The 19,904-nt window shown below is 45.0% G+C and overlaps 1 protein-coding gene across 4 annotated transcripts; it reads right to left on the bottom strand.

Annotated features, from left to right (window-relative positions):
• Positions 1 to 475: 475 nt before the first annotated feature.
• Positions 476 to 19,512, bottom strand: KCTD20 (potassium channel tetramerization domain containing 20). 4 transcript variants are annotated; one of them, XM_080358353.1, is made up of 9 exons: positions 19,484 to 19,512; positions 17,308 to 17,380; positions 7,030 to 7,226; positions 6,459 to 6,738; positions 5,820 to 5,922; positions 5,160 to 5,280; positions 4,675 to 4,872; positions 4,098 to 4,208; positions 476 to 3,529 (listed from the first exon to the last, which is right to left on the bottom strand). In XM_080358353.1, exons 3-9 carry the CDS (start codon positions 7,175 to 7,177, stop codon positions 3,237 to 3,239), a joined length of 1,254 nt encoding a protein of 417 aa, XP_080214479.1. In that variant the 5' UTR covers positions 7,178 to 7,226; positions 17,308 to 17,380; positions 19,484 to 19,512; the 3' UTR covers positions 476 to 3,236. The 4 variants fall into 4 exon arrangements, with proteins under 4 accessions (XP_080214479.1, XP_080214481.1, XP_080214480.1 ...); XM_080358355.1 differs by lacking the exon at positions 19,484 to 19,512 and adding an exon at positions 18,783 to 18,891; XM_080358354.1 differs by lacking the exon at positions 19,484 to 19,512 and adding an exon at positions 18,580 to 18,827.
• Positions 19,513 to 19,904: the final 392 nt, after the last annotated feature.

The raw sequence follows: 19,904 nt of genomic DNA, 5'->3' as shown, positions 1-19,904 counted from the left end.
GTTTGTAACATGCTAAAATCAACCTGCAGTTCTTATTTCATTGCTTCACGTTTGTGTTGGTGCCACTTGCAAGTTCAAGTTCCTCCGTAATTCCACTAAATTCCAGCTTGTTCACAAACTCTTCACTCCATTCTCAAGCTTCATCAGGAAAACCCTTGAAATACATCCAGCAACGACAACAGAAATAAAAGCCAGACCTGCTCCCAAGCTTTTTTCATACAACGACAGAAGTGGGTAGAAGCCAAGAGCATCTTTAACAGCATATTCACCAAAAATAGCACCAGGGCCTGTTAGAGATGCTGCATAGCTTGTGGGTTAAGTGGAGTTGCCTCATACCTGTGCTATGTGCTGCTTTTAGAACATCAGCGGCAGGAGTTGGTAAACTGGTAGTAACGCCTCCGTACAGCTGCTGCGGCCCTGCCCATTCTACTACTCCACATTTAAACCATTTTTTAAAAGAGCCAAACAAGTCACATATAATTTATACTTTATTACAGAAAAACAATACACCTGTAGTTCATACACACCACGGGTAACACTTCAGCATATCTAGAATAAGACAAAACTTGACCTTGTACCTGAAGTAGGTGACCATGAGAGCAGGAAAAGCAAATGCATCCTTTTTCAAGTTGATTTAGTGTTCCAATGGAACTCTACTGAAAAAAATAAATCCAAAATTCACCTCTAATGACTTGGGAAAGTCAATTAAGTGGAGTGCTGAAAAGTGCCTGGAACTCAGGGAAGCTGGCTGCCTCCACCCCATGCGGAAGGTCCACATTGGTTACACTGGGTACCAACAAAGTTCCTCCGAGATCCCTCGGGGCAAGTGCCGGTTGCAATTAAGTGCTGGGGTCACTATTTCTAATAAACCGAGTCCTTCAAGAGGCTGAGCTGCCGCTGGGCTCTGGAACAGACACTCATGGGGGTTGTTTGAGCTCAATGGGACTTGGCGCTGTGGGTGTGGGATGCCCTGACAGCCCTGCAGGCAGCGCTCAGCAACCCCGACGCGTGTCAACTGCAGTTCCAAGCCAGCTGGCCAACACCACCGCACATTTACTTAAAACTAACGCTGCTGTAAAAATAAATACACACCAAAAAAACTAAAATCCATAGGGACAGTCTCACTCCAACTTCATCTGACTTGTGGGAACGGCTCATCACCAAGGCAGGTAAATGGGTTGGGTCTGGTCCCCAGTAGGGAGGTTAACGGTCCATATGTCTTCCTTTCTCTACTACAAAAATAGATCTTCACCAAGAGCAATAACGGGAAGTGACTGCACAGCATCTCTGTGCAGATACTGAAGGGCACTTCTCTATAATGATCCAATGACACACAGGGAGGATTTTTTAAGAGCCGCCAGGTGGACGTGGGCATCCGAACCCCTGGGACTCTCAGGAGGCCCAAAACACTTTTGGAAATCTTCCCTTAGGCACTTATAAAAGGAAGAAATCTATTTGTTGCATTTAGGAAAGAAGCTAAGAACAGAAATGCTGCCCAGAATGGAACCTGTATCCGTACAAATGGATGTATCTGTAAGTATATGCCTTGGCAGAGATTTTGTTACTCGTAACTAAAATGAGACTCATAAACCTTCAGGGAAATTTGTGCTTGATATTGTCATGCTACTTCCATTGATAAAAACAAACATCCTTAGCAGCAAACTAACAGAAATCTCCAATGCTAAGTCTACCATACACTGTGCAGACAGATGGAGAATAAAAGTTTGCTTGATGACGGAACCCTGACAACAAAGGATTAAACTTTCTAGGATCAGACTGACACTCACCTCTCTTCTGCCAAGTATGACCAGGTAACTCAATGTGTAAGCAGCTCAGGTTTCAACAGCAGCCGATTGCAAGAGCAGAACTAACCTGAATTTAACCACAGAGCTCCTTCCCTGCATTTCTTTTTGAATGGCTTTCAGCTCTTCTTTGCAGCAGCACCACGGTGAAGTACTCCGCGTTGGGTACATCAAACCTTTCCGCAGCCATCGGGAACGATGGCTCTAACGTAACTGAGCTAAAACCAGCCTGGAGTGTGTCTGTACCCACAGTCACAGCTTGGTTGGGCCTCAATCCAAAATGGACAGAGCCTTAACCACAGACTAGGATTATATATTCAGAGTAGCAAAGGAAAGCTGCTCCTAGGAACATGTATTTTTCTCTACTGAAGGCTGGTTTCCTGTTGGTATTTCTTAGCTGCCTGACAGCAAAATGGTCCAGTCAGTTCCAAACTGGGGAGAATGTAGCCGGCCTTTGAACACTGCAAGAGCAGGATGCTCCTGGGACAGGCTAGAGAGTCTGACTCACTAAGGCTGATGAGACCAAGCATTTTACTCAGGTAGTAAACTAACTGTACTGGGAGCTCCTCCACTGGCCTTTTGTCTTAGCAGGGGATGGAGGAAACAACTGGAAGTCTTCAGCATGCACAGTCACTTCTAGAAAGCTTCTTATATCTATCAGGCTACTAAACAGATTTACTTTGTTGGTAAAATATCAACTATAGTCTCTTCTTTTTGGCTTTTTCCTTCAGGATCATCTAAGTGTTTACAGACAACATCCCTAAAACCAGTGATTCCATCTTACAGCGAAATATAGCTGGGAAATTCCTGTGAACAGGCATATGCTTCCTATTGAACTAGTTCATCCTTCCCTAGAACAGCGGAACGACACGCTGGGTGCAAAGCCAGGTGGCAGTGTAAACAGGTTCCTCTGCACCCAGCATTTGTTTTTTGCTTTCATTCCTCCACACTCAGGATTTTGCTGCCACAACTGTGCTACATCTCTGCTGGTTGATGAAAGAGCATCATCCCGCCTGCTTTGATGTTCAGTCCTTTGTAACTGATTATCTCAAAAGCAAAGCTAAATGCCTAACGGTAAAGGAAAGCTTTGTCTTGACAGGCCCAGAATTTCCTCTCTCATGTCAAACAAGACGCTTCTAAATACTTCTGCTCCTCTTTTAGAAGTTCACATAAAATATTCAGCACCCACCAATCTGGAAGCCTTTGTAGTAGAAACAAACAGCATAATTTCTTTTTGTTTGAGGAGACGTTGCGTTTGATTGCACAATTAGACTATGGAGTGTGGCTCTTTAATAACATGCTTGAAATATGACAGCGCAGTAAGAGCATGAAGGAGGATAAAGCACCTTGCAGGAGTCTGTGTTCCATCGTCTGGGATGAAACTACGCTGAGACGTTCCCAGATTAAACAGGACTATCCAACCCTGAGCCACGACTAATCTGGTAGATCATTAACAGCCATTTGGGAGAACGGTGCATTTAGCCTGTCGAGTTCATCTACTTGTGGGGGGTGATGCATTATAACCTCGTGGTCCTCCGAAACATCATCACCCACAGTGACCAGGTTTGTTAGAGATTTGCTCCGAACACACTGGAAATCAACGTGGCGGCTCTTGCCTTCTTCCTTTTCCCATGACATCTGGATGAACGGCCGTTGAACGTAGTTGTATATCACTTCTGACCGGCCGCCAGGCCTCCTCTTCACCTTCTCTTTACAGGTGGGATATCCTGAAAACACAGACAGCCCGTCAGCTGCATTACACACACCTCTGAGTTCCACAAAGGAACGATGGGATCCCAGATCAGCCAGGCAGGAGTGATTACGGGGTTACTTAGCACACAAATGCTCACATTCCACGTTATTGACTTGCGAAAGATGGCTTTCTTTTCCCTCGAAAAGCCAGTGTAGCATTATGTGTAGTCACAGGATTGATGTCTGCACAGTGTTAGCAAACTGTGAGCAAACATCAGCTACTAGAAAACCACATCTCCCAGGACACAGCACGTTCTCCAGGCTCCCTAAGGGGACGCCTGGATCGGCAGGTGGGAGCGTGACCCCCCTTTCCTGTTTGCTTGGTACGTATCTCTCATTTTTCCCCTTAACTTTTAAGCCTCCTGGCCTATTTCAGTGTAACAAGATAGAGGTGAAGATGCCCAGCTTCTGCTAGTTGCATGAAAATAAATTCCCAGTAAAACACAGATCAAACCAGAAAATGCCAAGAGTCTGGAAGAAACCAAGCTTTACTAACTACCAGTCACCTGCTTTAGAATTTCCTTTGCTGAAGAAATACTTTACCTTCAATGCCAATGCGAATGTTTTTTAGGCCCCGTTCCTTTAACACAGCTTTTGCAACGTCACGATTCTCAATGTACTTGAAGAATCTGTACAGCTTGGAACTGTAAAGGACTTGAGAAATAAAACGGGTGATTAGAATCTACAAGGAGGGACCTTCTGCCTGTTTCTGACGCGCTCAGCTGCAGGGGTGCCAAAAACTAGGTCTGGTTTCTAAGAACTACTTCAGGTGGCTGTTTTCAGCCCTGGGATTAGCCACAGCTCCTCGGTGGGAGGGTGGCGATAGACATCACGGCCTGCATAGAATGGGTGGCGATGGGTGTGTAAAGCAAAGAGTACTGACTCTCTAGAGAGCCAGGAAAAGGCCGAGGGGGAGGCAGCGAGCAAAAGGAAGCAGCTCAGCCCAAAGCTATCCTGCTGCTGGCAGCAGCCGCTTCAGAGGAATGTACAAAACAGGACTCCACGTGCCAGCAAATCTTCCTGAAGGAAGACACCTTTTGGGCAACGGGTCCTTTCCTCAGGGCCAGATGTCAGGGTGCGCAGCACAGGCAGCGCCGGGAGCCCAGCGCAGCGCCCTTACTTTGCGAGTACTCCTCTCCCATGGGAGGTGGGTGATCTTCATCCCAGTCCACGGTGTCTTCATCCGTCAGCACCACGATGTGGCATTCGCGTTCCCCTTTCCTCGCGCTGTCCACCATGATGGGCAGGATCAGCTCCTCCAGGTAGCTGTCAAACTGCTTGTGCGCACCATCGTTGGAGAGCTCGTGTAACAGAGCACCTAGTGAGACACAAATTGTACCATGAGCTTTTTTACACAGCATGGAAGTCTCAGCTCTACACTTTCCAGCCACATTGAAGAGCACAGCTCACATTCTTCTTTAGACAAACTCCTTAACAAATGTTCAGATGCATCAACAGTCTCCAGCTTCAGAACTGTATGAGACTGCATTGCCATTAAAATACCCACCAAGGTCCAATCAACACAGCAAAACAGTAAAAAACTGAATAATTAATCCATTATGATACTTAACTTGAATTTCCCACTGTGTTTCTCTCCGTACTTACTTAAATCTTGACATTTGATTGTGTTGAAATCAAAGTTTATGCAGAGGTAATCACATGTGTCTCGAAGGTCTGGGATGGAAATCCCATCAGGGCAGTTAATGATTCCGGTTTTGTAATAATCCTGCAAATAAAAGGAGAGTTTTTGGAGATAAAAATTCAGAACAGCTTGGACTCTCATCATTTTTACTTAGCTCTTTGTTTTATTAACCAACATTGCAGAGTTCCAGAGGCTATATATAGCTGTGTGAACAGTACGAACAGCTCTGCTTGTCTGAGAATCTACGTCTCTTCACAGATCCTCTTGGGTCTGATAAACTGTGAGCTCCAGTTTCTTTCCCATGGCACAGGGTTTCGTAACATCGCATACTACGTATGGATTTATCGCATATGCATGTATATGCAATCATGAGGTCAGGCCATGGCTCAGCAACCACAACGGCATCACACAAGAAAGGTAAATGGCAACACAAGCAAATGTTTGAAATGATTACTCATTCCAAAGTCTATTTGTTTTTTTAATCACAATACAAAACAGTAATAAAGGAATCTGGCCCAGGGGTGTGCAGCTGCCTGGGAGATGGCTCAGTTCTGCACATGTGACAAACAGATTGTTGTTGTTGCCTTATTTTTTCTTCCCTCAATGTGCAAACATCACCTTACCAGCACAGTCCGGAACACGGCTGAGCTAATTCCTTCTGCAATTTCATATTCTCCCTTTTCATTTGGCCTGGTGAAATTATATTCTCTTCCTGGTCCAAACATCCTGATAAAAAGAAACAACATCTATTTAAGTGCACAGGTATAGACACTTTCATTCTAGAGAGCAACAAGTGCTGCCAATACACAAATGAGTGCTGCTTGTTGCATCAATTGGCTCCAACCTTTAAGCTACATTACAGGGAGCTGAGTAATTTCTCTTATGGGAGAGTGTCAGAAGATCAGCAGAAGGAGGACAGAGAGTTATCATTTTCCGCACTCTGGAAGGGAATTTATCAGCTCTGAACAGATGTACAACTTACAAACACAGCAACCACTTGGAGAGAAGGCAAAGGCAGGCTCTGTCTCGCTAGAAGTGTGCATTGTTGGAAGGAAGTGGATCGAAGGGGGAATGTTATCTAGAGAACTACCAACTCCCTCTGCATCTCATCTTCAAGGCCTCACCCACAGCCAAGTTCTGAACAAACTCAATCTTGCTTCACTTGTGCGCACAGATGAGATCACAAAACAAACATCGGGTTTTGTTCCATTTTAGCAAACATTTGACCTTGAGCTACCTTGAAAAGAGTGGAAATCACCCACCTTCCCAGCATAGTATCAGGATGAGCAGTGAAAATCTGGGGGTTCACTGCAAAACGAGTGCCATCGACCACAAGCGTTACTTTCTCCGGAGACGCCGTTTGTGAAGTGTTGCTTGATGACAAGGAGCAGCACCCGTGGCGTTCCTGGGCATTAAAATATTCTGACTGTCTCTTATTTCCATCTTGGAAATGACAGCTGTGCGCGTCGTCAGGAGCAGAGAGCATGCTGCTGATCTGGGGGCTCCCTGGACAAGCAGAGTGTCGGCATTCGGAATCTAAACCTGAGGGAGACAAACAAATATTCTGTGGGTGAAGAGCATGAGCGCAGCAATTAAACAAGGCCAGCAATTCAGATGCACAGACACCAAACACTGGCATGTCCTCTCAGAGGAAAGGTGGCAAGGACGCACACAGGTGCTTTAAGCCTGCGGAGGTCCATGCCCAGTTCCTGGTGAGCATGCAGCTGCAAACTGCCTTGGAATACTGGAATTTCTCCAAAATGTAACACCTCTCGCAAAAAAAATTAAGTATATATCTCCCTTAAAGACCTAAAGTCAAGACATTATCCTCACCCTCAGTCCTGGGAGCTGCAGCAGGGCTGTGGCCTCCGAGCACATCACTCCCATCCGACCCATGGACGGCTACAGTTACGTTTTCCACAGAGCAACTGGACTCGGAATTTCTTGACCAGTCTGTCCCAGCAGCACAGTTCACGTTCATGCTGGGCCTCCGCGATGTGAGGAGCTGGTTGCGTTTCCTAAGAGAAGAGCTAAGAGAGAAAATACCAGGTTGTTAGTTTGGAAAGAAGCTCCCAAGCAATAAAGCTCAAATCTGTGTCTTTTCTCTTCGGCACATCTTTTGTCCTCCTATTGCCTTGGACAAGAAACAGCTCTTCTTTCTTGGCTTCAAGTGTTTTCCTTTTACTCTCTCAAACATAAACCACCAATTTCCTCATTAATGAATTTTCCCAGTTTTCCCCTTGCAGAACAATTGTCCTGTGTCTTTTCTCTTGGCTGAGTGAAGAGCCCAGGGCCTGCGGGTGCCATGTCCAGAGCACGGCAGAACACTGACATCGCTGGACACGAACCAGAGCAAACACAGCACTAATAAAACAACAAAATGCCACACAAGAGCTGGCGAGTTTTCTGCTCAGGCCCTGCTGGGGATGGAGGCCGAATGGGCAGCTCCGTGGAGGGTTTCAAGCCCATCGCTCCTGGCAGCCACAATTCCTTCCTCTTGTTCCACAAAACCAATACTAGGTTGCCAGCATGATCATACCTGTATATTTTTAGAAAATCTGATGCTTACGCATCATGTGGTATTTTTAACATGACAAATATATTGCGATCACGCATACAACCCAGCAGGGAAACCACTGATGACTTCAGAAGGCCACACTCAGGCCTGACCAGCTTACAAATGTCCTGGTTTCCTTTCATGCCTCGGATCAAGGTGAACTACCCGTGGTGAGAATGAACACCTATAAATAATAATTAGCACTATTCATCTTCAAAGCTTTTTTTACTAATATTAACTGCTCGTTGCTTCTAAGAGCCCTGGGAAACACTGCAGGGAAGTCTTTTATGAGACAAAACAGGGACACGCAGAAAAAGAGACCGAATCTTCAGGACCAACCAGAGTCTCAGGCCCAATAACCACCTCGGTGTTACTCTGACTCCCAGCACGTTCACTGCTGCTGCTCCCTGGCCGTGCAGTGGTGACTGCCCCGCGGCCAGCAGGACAAACACCAGCAGGTTACAGCTGCTTGGGAGGTGTTTCCACGCATGTTTTTACCCTCTGGTGAGCACAGAGCTGATCGGGAGCAGTCAATGAGCGCCCTGGCTGCTTCGCTCACATCTCTGTAACTTGTTTGTGTGCCATTCACAAACCGAACGGTGAAGAATGGCGGAGAACGCCGAGCACGTCGAGTGAATCGGATGGTCAGCGATCCTCCCCTCTTCCTAAACCACAGAGTAACCAAGAGGATTTAAATAAGACTCCAAACAACTCATTTTTAGGGTGACAACACTCCTTTAAATCTCCAAAAACATTCCCATGTACAATTATTCTCAGAAATATGAGCAAGCAGGAAACACGCGTACGCAGGGTGTGCCTGACCTAATTCTGCAGTCGATTACTTTAGAACAAGATGGATTTCTAATATAATTGTACGCCTTTCAAAACAGTTTAGCCTTGCTTTAACTTCTTAAAAGATATCCTCGGAACATGCCTAAAGTTTCTCGAAACATAAAAGCAGAAAAACAAATTAGCAACTTTAATTTCCATTAGAACTATTTCCTTGCCATGGTCAGGTGTACTGTCCCTGAGGATTTCAAAAACTGAACTGCAGAAAGTGTGGCAAGGAACCAGCAGAGAAGGGCACTGGCAAAAACCTGGGCCTGCCCTGGTCCCAAAAGCTTCTGGTCTTATGCTCCACTTTGTTCCCATCTGCATTCCCAGTGAGAGGGAAACACAGCACCATTAGGACACTGGAACAGACAAAAATCAGTATAAAACCTGCCTGTCAAAACACATCTTAAGTGTAAACCATACAAAGCTCACCTAGAGTTTAAAATGCAAGAATCTGCCTTTCCTTTTACAAGTTGCTTGGAGTAAACACATGCCTATCGATTCTTTATCTACCAGAAATTCAAAGTGAGCTGATGAGCCCACACTGTCAGTATCGCACAGTTTACACTAGAATAAAGGCACTTGCAAAGCAATGACATCCTGAGGTTAAATCCTGCTCCCTGCTTTCGCTCAAGTTGTACAGCCTCTAAACATCTGAAGATTCAGAGGGTCTCTCATTCATTAGCAGGTGTTTTATATATACTCTGTACCGCAGGAGAACAACATTAAAGTGCATTGACCCAAATTGCATCAGACAGAAAATCTACCTGGAGCCTCTAAATGTGCTTTTCTCACACCTACTAATGATCCTCTTTTCATTTGCTGCTCTAGACAGGAGCAGAACCAGACAATAAAAGGGTGATTTATAGGTTGAACGAGCACAGGCACATTACAAAAGGCTTTTCCCTTGTTATGAAATAACTCTATCAATATACAGTGGATTCCTTTTCCATCTGGCTTCGAAACATAGATGGAAAATCATGTCCAGCAGGACTGATGCAACGCAGGACAGCCTGCAAACGCTGGCAGGAGACAGCAAGAGGGCTGATGAAACGCTCAATTGTTTTCTCCTATTCTGTGCATAGTGCTTCACTGTTCGCAAAGTCTACAGACTTACTCGTTGACTCGAGTCTTAACAAAAAATGCACTATTTCTACAAATGCAATTCAAAACTACAGCCTGCAAGATGGTTTTGATGGTTTGACACTGCACATCCACACTGTGCTTTAAGACCCAGGGTTCACCGGCTCCTCCCGCTGCAAAATCACATCGGACCCAGGCGGGGGCCCCGCTCCCACCACAGCTTTGCTTTTGCCAATCTCTAATCACCAAGGTTAATACATGCAGAAAACTCCTTGAGATTTATTAACTTGAAGTGAGTTTTCCAAAATAGGAAAGTTATATACCGTGCCAGCCGCATCAACTGGAACAGATGAAGTGCATCCAATGCTGTCCTACCACTGGGTGTCTCAGAAGGGAAGGAAATTTCTGAATAAGGCAACAGGTTAATGCTGCTTCCCTCCCCATGAAGCTCACAGGTACTACTGTTAAACAGCACAATCAAGCAACATGGAAAGGCTGTTTCCACAATTCACACTATCGGGTTAAAGACAGTCATCTGCAAATCACAGTTCTTATATTTGATCCTCATAAAGAGCTTCTTAACACTACAGTCATGGCAGCTTCGCTAGTGCTGGTTAAATTTGGTCAGTGATTCCCATAAAGCTGGCCTTTCCCATGGGGAATATCCACCTCCTAGGCAGAAGGATGGAATACGCAGATCTGATCAGTTTAAGGGGGAAAACTCCGGTGAAAAATGAGCTGTTGCAAATATAAGAATGATCTTCTGCTCTAGACACACGAAAAACAAATGTCCACCTGCCAAAATACAGAATACTGATCTAAATCAAGTTTTAAGTACAAGTTACACTTTGTCTTCACCTGTGCTGGATTAAGCTACAAATACTTATGCAAAAATCTTCAACAGGAGCAACAGCAGCAGTTTTGCCCTGTATTCTCTGTTCCACCATTTGCTGCAGAACTACTTACAAAAGCGTCAGAGAAAAAACATGTTTTAACAAAACATAAAAGCAAGAGCTACCTTAACCATTTAGGTTTTAAAATGCTGTTTTCTTTCTCAATTTTTCTTCTCCTAGGCAGCTAAATCTAACTTGGTCTCAAATTCATGACAATTCCTACATCTACACTACAAGAAGTCAAGCTTCTCAGTTATAAACTATAGCAAAAAAGCATAAGGAAAACAGCACTTCTGAGAAGGCTCCAAGCCCAAGTCTGGTACACCTGCAGCCATCAGAACTTCTGAACACAAATTATAACCCACATTTCCTACTTTAACTCCGGAGCAAACCCTGTGCCGAGACCCCTCTATACAACACAGCTCCTTACTTACTGGCGGCTCATATGTTCTCAGTGCAGCCAGCACCAGTGTCTTGAAATCCTTCGTTAACAGAGGGAAGCACCAAGTCACGGCAAAGCTTCAGAGTTTAAACTGTTTGGAAAGCAATGGTCACTCCCCCAAAGCCCAGATGTCTGATTCATGTAAATATTTCAGTTTAAGAGTCCCACCCCCCCAGCTGATTCATGAAAAGTTGGAACAGAAAGATCTACAGGGTAACAAATAGCTGTATTGTAAGCCTCCTATTTTCAGCAAAAGCCCCCCAAAATCCCTCCTCCTGGTTCAGGATGGCTTTGCACAAATGGTGTGGTAGAAAAGGCACAGTTTTATTAAACCCTCGACGCCGTGTGGTTAAATACGCTCGTGCCACCCATCCCTCACACAGGCACAACGGAATTAACTACCGGAATTTCTGAATATATACAGACCCACGTTCATACACATCCCCGAGTTCAGAAGCCCTTGGACTCAGGCCCAAACAAATCTATGGTAACTGGGGATAAAATGAGTTATTTTGATATGAGATGCATTGCTAACAAGCCCCAATGAAAAGCAGCACCTTCTCTTAATGCTTACCCCTCAGATGTATCTGCATTGCTCAGAGACTGCTGCAAACACCATTTCCCAGAAGAGAACTAAATATATCACAAATCATCAATAATATGTATTTTTTAATGCAAATAGAGCCTGAAGAAGTCCAAGAGTATTTTTACCCTGGCTCATGGCAGTGATAAAGCACGTCTGTGTGCTGACATGTTCTAAAGTCTGATCATTACATAGCACCTGATTAATGGAAGAGATATCTTATTAAAAACAAACCAATCAATCCAACCTAATATAAGTTGTCACTAATTTACTAACTCATCTTTGTACTGTACATATGTGCAACATATTGCAAGCACACACTATTACACTCAGTTTGGGGGCATGCCGTTCATTAAAGCCCAATTATCTCACCTGTCCAGCTCCAGGTAAAATAAAGCCCCTGTGTAAGGAGGTTGGGGGGATGTAAAGAAAAGCAGCAGCCTCCAATCACTGGCTCACCCAATGTGGGGCAGGTTGCCACTGTTCAGGACCCCAAAAATCCCCAGAAAGCACATAGTGCTTGAGATCACCCACAATTCTGACCCGCAACACAGGCTCCCAACACCAGCACCATAAACCACCCCCTTTGCTTTTGGTGCAGCAACCAACCAGTGCGGGTCCTCTATTAAACATCGGCGTGCACCACCATACACCACAGTTTTAATAGGAGTGGGTTATTTTACAGCAGGACATTTGCTGAGAGAATATTCAGACTAAAACAAAACTCCTCACTTACTGAGCTTTGAGTTTCCTACACAGTCGATATTTCACGCATTGCAAAAAGCACCTACTTGCCTTGACTCTTATTTTAGAAAGGCTGCGAGCGGCTTCAACTCCACCTTCCTTCCCTGGAAGGGATCCCAACAAGTAACTGCTCGCTCATTCCCAGCTCCCCTGCTACCGCTCCAACTGCCATTCATTTTTAACCAATTCCATGGCGAAAAACTAACAACAGATAGCAGATTTTTCAAAGTTCAACGCAGTTACAGTAACTATTCGTCAAAGAGATTTCAGAACAAGAGAGCATACGGGATAAAAAACCAAAATACAACCAGGAAAACAGTATAGTGATTGAAGAAATGCAGTTCTATTTGAAAGTAAATAGAAAAAGCAGTTCATGTGTACTCCAGTCAGGAGGAGCCCAGTGCTTACAGATGGACCTGCCCAAGCTCTGGTTGGCAGAAACAACGAGGCTCTCCCAATCAATCACATTCTTTAATTCCCATTAAGATATAGACAATAACAAAAAGCAAAACAAACACGAGGCCATGAGTGCAGCCGCATTAGTCAACTCTGCAACTAACACTCGAGTAATCCAAAACCAAAACAAACACGAGCGTTTTATTTAGCACAATCGCAGCTCTTCAGGAAAGCACATCTTGATTTATTTTGAGGGAGGCAAGAGCAGGGGCTAAAATTCCAGCTGGGTAAAGCCAATCATTAGCACTCTGTCAACTGATGTCAGCAGAGAACTCGATACCTTATTTTCAAGAACTGAAAAACATCTTGCTCAAGATTTCAAAATACCCGAGGTTTACGATGGTACATTGGCAAGACACCTCTTGCTTTGTCTACATGTCTGGATAAATATTTTACATGTCACATACAGTTATAACACTTTCTAAGAATATTCCATTACATTCTTTCTTATGTGACTAATAATTCTTTCACAAAAATATTTGGCTAGTGTCGTGTTTCAGCAAAGTTAGCCAGGAACTGTAGCCATAGTTTGTGGGAGTTTAAAAAAAGGGGCAAATACCACTAAGAAAAATACAAAATTGAAAAAGCAGAGACGATGCCTATTTCAACACACATAATGAGGTGTTGGTGCAGAGGAAAGGTGCCCATGTGGGCACTGAATAAGGTCACTCTTGAAAGTGGAAAGTTCTAAAATTGACGTGTATTCCAGAACAGTCCACTCCAGCTCATTTTTAATTTGACAGGCAAGCAAGCCATCAATACTGTAGCCAAAATTGCAGTTGGCTTTGCGAGTGTTTATCTCAAAGACAACAAGCAGAAGAAAGGCTAGCATTTAAAAACCAATATTTATTCAAGGAAACAGTCTTTAAAGTCTGTCCTTGTGAGGAATATTCAGCTCCTCTGCTGAATAATCCAAGAGATTCACAAATAAATCAGCATATTCCAGCAGTAGAGCTTATGCATGATTTTAATAAATCCTTAACAAGAAGATAGGTCTTACTGTGGAGCCTGCTAATTAAAGGGTACATTAATGTACAAAGAAGCTCTCTCTAACCCTAGGATTTCAACTCAATCCCGACCAGACGCGACCAAAGCCACGGCATTTCAGAGCTTTTAACGTGCGCTGCATGAAATGAGCTCGCTGTTTGCAACCTGGCTGTCAACTAGAGGAACCACTTACAAGAAACCACCACCACTACATAAAGCTCTTGGTGGTAAATCGGGACCCAAAGTCCCATGGGCAGAAGTCTCAGCACACTCAACACCAGCGGGTGAACGTTTCTTCCAGCCCCGTCTGTGCTCGGCTCCTTGTTGGGGCTCCAGCTGCTCTGTGGGTCAGTAAAGCCTTTAAATCTCACGGCTGTCAATCTGGCTGGCTCAAGTTCACAGGAGGTTTTGGTTTGAATTGTTATTTTTAATTCAGCTGTGACTGTCTCCTAATTCAAGATAAGATGCTAAGTGTCTGCAACACAGGGTGAGAGACCAGAGAAAAGTCTATTTTCTGCATTAGTAATAGTTTCATCTCTCAGAAATGCAATAATTCCACTCTACAAGGGGTGAAATGGCATTTCCCGTGGTTGCACGCAACACCTTTAAAATAGGACTTAACAGCGCCATGTGAAGACAGATACACATGCCACAGCCATGGCACATTAACCAATTTTCTGAAAACAATTGAGATTAAAAAACAGCTTTTAAAAGGAGAGGCTAACCCCATGATCTTGGCAAAGAACATTTTGTAATAGGGACGTTTGACAGACAGGGCCCCATTTAAATATAGCGCAGCCCTACTGCACTAAGCTCTCCGCAGCTTTATAATTACCCGTAAACAGAAATCCAGTTTCCCCCTTGCTTGGCCCACGCTAGGTAACGCCACTATGAGGCTGGTTTCACTTCAGTATCTTGCACAGCACATAACCATCTCAAACCCAGCTGTTTATCACTGCTCCTCACGTCTGACAGCAAAACCCCACGTAAGTAAAGGCATTTCCTCACCATCAAATATGTACTTCTAGGTCTTTCTGAGCGCTGCACATCACACAGCCCCGCGAGGGAACTACCATCGCCAGCACTGACGTGGAGCTGAGTCACAGCTACATTTTCATCCCATTTAACAGCAGCCAGAACAGCACGTCTAAGCACAGCTTCACCCCAACATCTGACAAGGGACAGGCTGTGACAGACACACGCTCGGGCCCCGTTACAGGATCTGAAACAGGGGACTATTCTGGGAAGTGATAAGGAGAAAGCTCCTCTCCCACCTGCTGCTCACACATGCCCAAGAAATGCACACGATCAATATTTTTCTCCATTAGTGTAACATCCCAATTGATGGCTTTTGATCATACTCAAAAAGGAGGTTTTGAATTGCTGTGCAGTACAGCTTAATCCAGAGATAAGCAGCACTAAGGGGAAAAGCTAAAACCTGTCCAGTCCAAAATGACTCAAATATTTGCTAATTTACACACCATAAGAACAGATCTCTTCGAAACTGTAGATACAAGCAAAACCTTAATCTTTCGAGGGACTTTATTTTAAAACTAAACCACAGCACAAATACAGCTGAACCACCTGATTTGAAGATCACTGACAAATCCTATGATTTTTCATATTTACCACCTGGCCTGCCTGAAAGGAAAAAGAACAAAGTAGATCCTATAGGAAACAGCCTGGAGAAAAAAGATTGTGCTCATATACATTAGAGAAACTCCACAGATTTCACATATAAAATTGTAACAGCAAATCAACACTTCCTGAAATTTAAATAGTCTATATTCCTTTCCTATTCCTTAGTTGGTCTCCTGAACAAAGTTACAAGAAATAAGGCAACCTTTTTTAAAAACCTCCAAAGACTCCTTTGCCAACACATTTTTCTAAAAATGGTACTTGTAAAAAAAGCCTTTGCTATCGCAAACTTCCATCTCCCGAGCCTGGATCGGTCGCCAGCACCTCAGGAAGGGCTGACTTCTCACAAAACATTCAGCTACAAGGAGCTTTGCAAGCGCCTGCCAGAACATTTATGTCAATGGATGAGGGAACTCATTCATAACCACCAGCTGCTCCAGCAGATAACATTCCAGGCAGATGGAACCTTTTCCACGGCTACAGATTATGCAGCTCCATCGTTTTTAATCCACTCACCCAGAGGAAGAAGAAATTAGCCAGCTTTCACATCTGCTAAAGCTTCCTTATTCTGGTTTCCACTGTTATTTATTACAGTTATGTTGAACTAGCAGATGATATTAATCACACATGAACTGGAAGAACCGTAAAATCTACCCAGATAATTTCCAGTCCTACTAGAAACTCTGATGCTGCTGCATCAGAGAACAGGTTCTCTCTTCCTGCTTTTTCCCTACTCGCCTCCTTTGTGGACCTTTCACTCCAGTTTCTCCTGCAGTCATTCAAGCTATAAACCAGCTACCACTTAGAGAAAAATGATGTCAATGATTATTAAACTCAGAAAATCACTAACTTTAGGACACATGCTTAACCAGGAGAGCTAAGAGAACATCCTGCAGTGACACATGGAATCACAGATTAATTTCAGGAAATGTCACCTGCTTTTTTCCCCCAGTGGAAAGAGATCCAGCTACACTTTCTAGACCCAGAATTATATTTACTGAGGAAACCCTTCTTTTATGAAATATGGCCTTGCTATTTTTGCCTGCCTAATGTGTTTTTCAAAGCTACGTCACCAAAACTTTACATACAAGAAGCATTATCTGGCAGCAGCTATCACTAATTATTATAAACTATTTCTTATTACTGTCACAAGAGCAGCTGCCACCAGACTTGCACGTTGTCAAACTGCTCCGTTGTGATGAGCATGAGGTACAAGGTTCAGTTCTGCTACTTTTATGGCTGCCAAGCTCTACTTCCTTCTGAAAACCCTGATTCAATGGACTATAAATCACTACATCCCAAGGCACGAGTCAGATGCGTAGTGCTAATTTATGATCACTAGCTGGTATCGTATTCATTTCCCAGTTCTTGTAATACATGCTGCTGCCACGGAAGGTATGACTAATAAATTTCACTCTGTATTATTTGTCAACAAGTTGCAAAGGCAGACCTGACACACACAAAGCTGCGCTCACATTTTTCTATCTTTATTTAATCTCCCTCATCCCTTTTTGCTTCTTTTACGTATTTCAGTATTGGATCCCAAGCGGTTCTTTATTCTCAGAGCCAAGTGCTAACTAGTTTTCCAGTCACTCTGACAGTGGGATACATACAACCTGTTCTAATTTACAATTCAACTACCTGTTCTAATTTACAGTTCACAACGGTATTGCTGTATTTGTGTGTTCAGTAGCAAACTGATGCAACTACTGAACATTCCCCCATTCAGGAGCAATCAGTGGATTGAAATCATCTTTAATAGCTGCAAATAACGCATCTGAGGGCAAAAGTCAGGGGAAGAACAATCTCAGCTATAACAGACAAAATTACTGAATGCTGAACAATTCACATGGCAAGGGTGTCCAAAAAGCTAAGAATCCAAAATTGTACCAACCTTGGCAAAAGATGGTCCACGAGCTCTAGCGAACCAGCATGTTGGAGTCAGAGGGGATGTTGGGATCAGAAACCTGAAATCAGAGGGACTTACATCAGCGGTTTGGCCAAGACCACCCAAAAACCAGATATTGCAGTCACATTGCTTCTAAAGAAAATGTTAATTTTACCAAATCGATAATTCCTGAAGTCATCATTAAGTCTGGTTATGTTATTTATGAATAAAGTGGAAGAAAAGTGGTGGTGGCTCCCCATTCCTTTACATTTCCCCACAGAAAAGTATTTATTATGCTGCTTGTCTGGATAACAGCTAAAGCAGCCAGCAGTTCATTTGAAAATCAGGAGATCCTTTAGACAGCTGAAGCTGCCTTTATCAGCACACACTAATTCAGCATTTTTCTTGTGAAGAAAGAACTCATTGTCCACACACTCCTCTGGATCTCCCAGCACAACGAAGCAGTCCCAGAGTCTGTTTCCAAGTTACAGTTTTAGGGACACTTGCTTAGCATTTATTAAACAGGATTTCACCCAGAGAAAGAGCTTCCGACAGAGTCTTTGGCAAGAACATGTACCCAAGAGAGACTGCACAGGTACGTGCTATTTCAGGTAGCTCTGTAAGCCTCCTTTCAAAAGTTATTTGGCTGCTGAGTCCATCTGTCATCAGGCAGTGACTTTCATCACAGGACTGTGACTTTGTAATGTAATTATTAATACAGTACCACTACTACCTACTGTTTGGCCAATATTCCTTTATGACCACAGCTTTTGGCAAAAGCAGACAAAGGTATTGTTAATTGGTACACAGCACTGAAGTCTTACAGCAAATTCATTACAAAGGGTTGAGTATTATTTACCTTTCTCTACACCCAAATATTCTACTTATGGCTTTTAAGGTATTTAAAGTGGAGTTAATAGCGTTACTTTTAACAATATTATACTCTGCTTCCTTTGATGCTCACATCATTGAAAATGTTTCTATGAACTGAGGGCATAAGTATTTATATCCCTTAAATCTAGGTGACTGTCAGCAGTGCAGTCTCACAGTCCAGGCACCAGGGTGAACAAGGACACACCTCACAAGGGAGAGCTGTGCCTTTCTCTTAATTCCCCAGACACAACCTCCTCCTGATTAACAGTCTGTGACTGCTGCTAATGCCAGCAGGAAGGATTGTGACTTTGTGGGGAGGATAACAGAGGCAGAGGGAGCACAGGAAAATTTTCTGCCTTAAAGCCATAACCTACTGCTACAACAGGATTTGAGTTTGCAGCAAACCTGGCAAAGTAATTCAAAATTCGTTCCCTTCAGAGGTGTGTTCTCAGCCTGCCAGGTTTATGTCCAATATTGCTGGTGTTATTATTACCCCTTCGCTGAAAAGCCCAAGGTCAATGAGAAGGTGGTTCAGAGAAAGCAGGATCTGACAGGGAAAGTCACAATGCAAAAGGTGCCTAATGAGCAGACGCAGGCTGAGGTCTCACCTCCTGCACCCATTCAGGAGAAAACCTCTTAGAAACTTCTGCTCTCTTTCAAAGCTCCAAAGGCCAGGAAGCATAAAGGAAAGAGCAACTCAAGCCTAAAAACACGCTTAAAAATAACAATGCACCAGCCTCCAACCCCAGAATGTGCATAGGAGGGCAGCACCAACCAGCACCTGGGGGAGGGAAAGGGGCAATGGGTCAAAGATGCGGCACTGACTCAAGGGGTAACAGTCCCAGCCTCCTGTCGTAGACACGAGTGGATGCGAGGCCCCAAAGGTCCCTCCCCCCAGCAGCCTCGGGCCAGGGGGAGGCAAACCCAGCCCCACGGGTGTCCCTCCCCAGTGCACACAAAGGAGGCCCCACACCCACACAGCAAGGGCAGCCCCTCGGCCCCGCAGAGAACAATGGAGCCCACTGTGACCCGCACGTTCCCTCGGCCCGCACACCCTCCTCAACACCCGCGGGGCGCAGCAAAGGCCTCCTCGACCATCCCCTTCCCCTGAGAGCACAGCTACACTGGGCGCCCCCAGGCCCGTCAGTCGCCCTCAAAGCCCGGAGAGGCCCCCGAAGCCTCATTAAAGGGCTGGAAAGGACTCCAAAAGGGACACGGAGGGCCAGCAAGGCCACACAGGTCAGCCCAGGCCCCGCTCAGGGGGATAAAAAGGTCCCGGCCGCCTCCGCCGCTTTTAGGCCGCACTCACCGCGTCCCGCCGAGGCCGCTCCCTCAGGCGGGCGGAGGGCGGAGTTCCGCCGCCACGCCCCGCCCCAGCCCCCACCGCCACCTGATTGGTCCCGCGCGCAAGCCGGCTGACCAATGGGGACCGAGCGAGCGGGAGGGGCGGGGCATAGCGGTCCGTAGCGGTGCGCCGCTGCAGGTGCGTGTCCTCCGGTGCGCATGCGCCGTATCGCAGCTCCTGGTGCTCACGGACCGGTGTCCGTCCGTCCTCCCGGACCGGTGTCCGTCCTTCCCTGTATCTCTGGGCTCCCCCTCCCCGTGCTCACCCCGGTTTCAGCGGCGCTGTCCCGTTCCAGCCGCCCCCGGTTGAGAAAAAGTCATAAACCCAGATATTGGAGCTGTGCCCCGTGCGCCCCGTGATTCCTCCCTCCCCCAGCAGCGTTTCC

Source organism: Nesoenas mayeri, assembly GCF_963082525.1.
Source record: "Nesoenas mayeri genome assembly, chromosome: 23".
Lineage (NCBI taxonomy): Eukaryota > Metazoa > Chordata > Aves > Columbiformes > Columbidae > Nesoenas > Nesoenas mayeri.
The sequence above is the reverse complement of the archived record's forward strand: the minus strand, read 5'-3'. Positions and strand labels throughout refer to the sequence as shown.